Raw genomic sequence first — 4968 nt, forward strand, 5'->3', positions numbered from 1 at the left:
GTGAGTGTGAGTGTGTGTGTGTGAGAGTGTGAGTGTGAGTGTGTGTGTACCTGTTTTTCTATTCTGGTGGGAACTTAAACCTGACTACACAAAGAGGTAGGGGTAGGGTTGGTGTAGGGCAATAGAATATACGGTCTGTACAGTATAAAAACCATTACCCCTATGGAGAGTCCCCACTTTTCACAAAAACAAACCTGTGTGTGTGTCTGTGTGTGAAAAAATTCTGATGTATCCCCCTTTGCAATAGTTACCATTTCCATAAGTAACCGGTAAAATATGGACAAACCCAGCAATTGGGTTGTTTGTCCTTATTTGACCCAGCACTGAGTTGTATTTAACCCAGCATTTTTTAGAGTGAACGTTCAGTCTAGCATATGAAAGTTAAACTGGCCTCTCTTTGCATCTGTAGTGTTGTGTTGAGACTGCTGATGGTCGCGGCGCGGGGGACGACAGGTCACCTCCTCTCCGGCCTCCATCTTGGCCTTGTTACTGATGGTCAGCCTCTTCATGTGCACCAGAAGCTCTGGCCGACCCTGTTTGAAGACGGGATTGTGGAAGTGGTGCAGGTTTCGGCGTCTGTCCTTGAAGGACCTGTCATAAACCTTCCGGAAGCCGTAGAGGTTGAGCTGCCGGATGAAGCTGGTGAAGTTGGTGGTCTTGAACAGCTTAGCGTCTTGTTTGACCGGCGACAGCAACTCGTCCTCGAACCGCTGCTGGTCGACGATCACGCTCTCTCCATTTGGGCTCCAGAAGACCGAGTCGTTTTGGGGATTGTTTATCAGACGCCACAACTTAGCCGGGAAGTTATTGTAGTTTATGTGGACTCTGAGAAGAGACTTATCAAACTCCGCATCCATCACGGTCAACTCAAATAATCAATTAATGACCTGCAGATCATGGAAATGACATAAACATCACTATAAACATTCAAAAACAACTTATAAATGGTAAACAAGTCATTAGCTCATAATTGATACAGCTTAGATCGAATAGATCATTAGAAATAGTCAATAAATATAAAAGGTGTGATCATAATAGAACACAATACATGTATATCATCCAAATCTATGAAACTTTGTTAATTAAATCGATTTATTAATATCAAGGTTTACCGTCTTCTACCGCAGCCGTTACTGGAGCCGTTATGCGCGTTTACATACAAATCACATTCAAACCGCATCAGAATGAGGCTCACGTGACCTCTCGGGTCACGTGAGTTAACAGCGGGCTCTGGTCAGTTTGTTTACAGTCACCTTCTAAAATAGCTAATTTTGTTTAAAAATATTTTTAAACCTTGTGGAATATTTTTAAAAAACATTATCGAATTAATAGGCGTTGGGTTCTATTCAGTGGAGCATTCCCATTCCATTATGAAACTATTAATTTGCGCAGTTCGTTTGCATTCACCCTCTAAAATTGCTTTAGAATCCATTTTGTTTGAAAAATATTTTGGACTGTCACGGTATATATTTAGGAAAAAACATTATGGAATGAATAGGCTCTGTGTTTCTATTAATTCGATCATTTCCATTCCACGAAACTCTTTTTACGTTCTTATTGGAATGTAGTAGGTAATGCAGCTCACTAGTCACAAACCACAATACCTACAGATTAATTATCTAAATGCAGCTTAACGACAGAATTAGAATTTTATGCAATTATATGATCAGAAATAAATAAATAATATTTCATATCACGGTCGCGTGTAAGTGACGTCATTAAACGTCGCCGAATGTGCGGCTCTGGCTAGCGAACGCTAACAACTCGTCGAAACAGTCGTTGTAAACAATCTATTGTCGGTTTGTTTGCTGTTTGTTTTCAAGTATATTTCAGCAAAGCAACAGGAATGTCTCTGGAGGCTGTCCCGAAAGATCTGCGTCATTTGAGAGCGTGTCTGCTGTGCTCTCTTGTCAAGGTAAACGAGACATGAATCAAAACATATGCTTTCATCATTAATATATTTACATATTTAGATACTCGGAGCAGATGAATATAGCACAATATTACGTTGGCATACAACTCTATAGACTGGCTTTCTGGATCGTATCACGATAATGTTTTTGGACATAGAAATACCATGTTATGAATATGTGTGTGTGTGTGTGTGTGTGCGCGTGCGTGCACATCCATGTGAAAACATCAATCTACTTCTTACAGATATACAGTGCACATCATATTTTTAGATGCAGTTGTAGGCTTAACAGTAACAACCTTATAAAACTCTAAAACGTAGTTTGTTTACTGTGGCAAATATTTGTATGGGCATATACTTGGAAATCTATTTGACTGATATGATCTTTCATCTTCTCTGGCTTCAGACCATTGATCAGTTTGAGTACGACGGATGCGACAACTGTGAATCATACCTGCAGATGAAGGGCAATCGAGAGATGGTTTATGAATGCACAAGCTCTTCTTTTGATGGGTATGTAATGGTATTTCTTACAGTTAAAAAGAGAATTCACTCCAAAGTAAACCAGATCATAATTTACTCTCCCTCGTGTTGGTCTAAACAAGTATGGCTTGCTTGCTTTCTTCCAAAGACCAAAAACAGAGATGCTTGGCAGAGCTGTTCTTCACACTTAAAAAGCACCATTACAGTAACCCATGCAGCTTAGGAAAGAGAATTACACTGGGTTGCAAAGTTAGGTGTCAGAACTCATAGAATATTCATTTGGAGTCAACTCTACACACGCATATATGTTGGATTTCATTTGAGCTCTAATGCGTGATGTGTCCTCATTATAGAGTTATTGCTATGATGAGCTCAGAGGACAGTTGGGTGGCAAAATGGCAAAGAATCGGTGAGTATTTGAGTGCACTTTACCTGTGAGGTGTTCAGAAGCAGTCAGGTGCTCAAGCAGTTCTGTCTTTACATTCATTTATATATAGCATCTTTACACATTACAGATAGTTTCAAAGCCGCTTCACGTTAATAAACTGGAAAATAAGTGTTAATGTTACATCAATTATGAAACAAATTCAAGTTCAGCTATAAAGCAGCTTTACGGAAGGCTCAGTGACAATGTGGATGTCTTTCTCAGGTAACTTCAAGCCAGGCGTCTATGCAGTAACGGTAACGGGGCGGTTACCTCCAGGTTAGTGTCAGATTTTGGTCTCGTTCGGGAGAATGGCTCTCTCATGACTGTAAGTGAAGGATGTTGATTTTGTGTTTTGTGTCTCAGGTGTGGTGCGAGAGCTGAAGAGCAGAGGCGTCATCTACAGATCCAGAGACACGGCTGTTAAAACATGAAAACATCACTTTATGGATCACGTTTGTAAAGCGACACACATAACCAGCTGTTTAGTGACTGCAGTTCTGTTAGTGTCTATTTCATTTAATGTCTTATGATTTTCTTTTTTTATTTACACTTTTTGGGTATTTGGATCGATAATTGTTTGATTATGAATTCCATGTAAATGATTTAAACATGAATAAAAGTTTTATAAACAGCGTTTTGTTTCTGCTCAGCCTGTTTTTTTTTGTATATGGTCAGTAGGGTTTCTACAGTTGAAAAGGTCTTACAAAGTCTTCTTTCACCCTTCCACAAATTAAGGCCTTTTTAAAACATATATTAAATCAGAGCACAAAGTCTTAATCTAATTAAATATTGCTTGCACTGCGAAAATGAATATCTGATGAATATATGAATATTCCGATACAAATATCTAAACATCCCTAAATCAAAATATATTACTTGTGAAAGAAAACAAAGATATGCATTCTTGTTTTCTGAGAGACTGAACAAAAATGAGCTTATGCATAAAACAAAAGCAAATATCTGTAAGTTGAACTAAGATTTTTCTGACCCCACTGGCAGATATTTGTTCTCATTGTAATCATAAACACTTGATTTTGATAAATTTCTCATTAAACGAGACTTGTCAAATTGCTTTTCAAGTAAATGCAACTTTATTCATGAATCTTTAGACATTTTCCCTGGAAATAAGACAAAAACTGATGAAGAACATCACTTTTTTTTTTTTAGTGTGATCAGAAGTTACAGTAAACGTAGAATATTTCCTAGTGTTTCTAGTGTTTGGAAGCAGAACTATTCAAACATTAAAGGAACACTCCACTATTTTTGAAAATAGGCTCATTTTCCAACTCCCCTAGAGTTAAACAGTTGAGTTTTACCATTTTCGAATCCATTCAGCCGATCTCTGGGTCTGGCGGTGGCACTTTTAGCTTAGCTTAGCATAGATCATTGAATCTGATTAGACCGTTAGCATCTCGCTAAAAAATGACCAAAGAGTTTCTATATAGAAACTCTTTGGTCATTTTTGACTGAGATGCTAACGGTCTAATCCGATTCAATGATCTATGCTAAGCTAAGCTAAAAGTGCTACCGCCAGACCCGGAGATCGGCTGAATGGATTCAAAAACGGTAAAACTCACCTGTGTAACTCTAGGGGAGTTGGAAAATGAGCCTATTTTCAAAAATAGTGGAGTGTTCCTTTAAACTTATGTTATTGTAAAATATTTAAAAAGTATTGGAGATTGTATTTTAATGCTTTGCCGTGTGCTTCTAAGACATTCACATTTAGAGAACATAATGATATATATTTTGTTCCCTTCAATTTAATCCCTAAATGTTCTTTACTTGGTCTTCTAAAGTCTTAAATGCACTTTATAAAACCAGCAGAAAGCCTGTGTAATTGTGAGAAGACACCACGAGAGGGCGCAGAAATCAAACTGACACCGACTTGAGAAACAGACAAGAGTCTCCTCATCAGAGTGGAGCTCAGATTCATTAATGGGGTTTACTAGGACTCATATTATGGTCAGGGATCTAAACACCCCACTAACCCACACTAAGCTAATACATGTGACTCATCCAAGCTGTTTATTCAACGGACATGATGCACTGTTTATTAGGGGAAAAAACATTTTCTGGACTTGGAGGATGATACAATACCTATTATATTTAAATATGGTATATTTGACTGAAATATCATGCTACCGAC

At 38.1% G+C, this 4968-nt stretch overlaps 2 protein-coding genes across 12 annotated transcripts in view; one reads left to right on the forward strand and one right to left on the reverse strand.

The window, feature by feature from the left end:
• Nucleotides 1-1218, reverse strand: part of LOC107591513 (heat shock factor protein 5-like) — a 4496-nt gene extending 3278 nt beyond the window's left edge. For all 11 annotated transcript variants that reach the window (XR_001609881.1, XM_016280677.1, XM_016280675.1 and 8 more), the window contains exons 1-2: nucleotides 1113-1218; nucleotides 392-887 (exon numbers count right to left, since the gene is read on the reverse strand). Coding sequence is in view for 10 of the 11 variants with exons in the window: in XM_016280677.1 (XP_016136163.1) it covers nucleotides 392-857 (466 nt within the window). In the remaining variant the exon portion in view is untranslated. The remainder of the gene's footprint in view (nucleotides 1-391; nucleotides 888-1112) is intronic.
• Nucleotides 1219-1716: 498 nt separating this feature from the next.
• LOC107591514 (transcription elongation factor SPT4-like) lies at nucleotides 1717-3456 on the forward strand. The gene is made up of 5 exons (XM_016280680.1): nucleotides 1717-1915; nucleotides 2319-2425; nucleotides 2749-2804; nucleotides 3045-3098; nucleotides 3186-3456. Exons 1-5 carry the CDS (start codon nucleotides 1847-1849, stop codon nucleotides 3251-3253), a joined length of 354 nt encoding a protein of 117 aa, XP_016136166.1. The 5' UTR covers nucleotides 1717-1846; the 3' UTR covers nucleotides 3254-3456.
• Nucleotides 3457-4968: the final 1512 nt, after the last annotated feature.

The sequence above is a fragment of the Sinocyclocheilus grahami genome, unplaced genomic scaffold, assembly GCF_001515645.1.
Source record: "Sinocyclocheilus grahami isolate Dianchi unplaced genomic scaffold, SAMN03320097.WGS_v1.1 scaffold142.1, whole genome shotgun sequence".
In the NCBI taxonomy this organism is placed as follows: Eukaryota; Metazoa; Chordata; class Actinopteri; order Cypriniformes; family Cyprinidae; genus Sinocyclocheilus; species Sinocyclocheilus grahami.

What these genes read in the sequence shown, in the direction of transcription:
- LOC107591514 (XM_016280680.1), top strand. Translation starts at nt 1,847, where the DNA reads ATGTCTCTGGAGGCTGTCCCGAAAGATCTGCGTCATTTGAGAGCGTGT. An exon ending in ACAAGCTCTTCTTTTGATGG is followed by an intron (nt 2,426 to 2,748) that starts GTATGTAATGGT and finishes TCCTCATTATAG; the next exon opens with AGTTATTGCTATGATGAGCT. An exon ending in GGCAAAATGGCAAAGAATCG is followed by an intron (nt 2,805 to 3,044) that starts GTGAGTATTTGA and finishes TGTCTTTCTCAG; the next exon opens with GTAACTTCAAGCCAGGCGTC.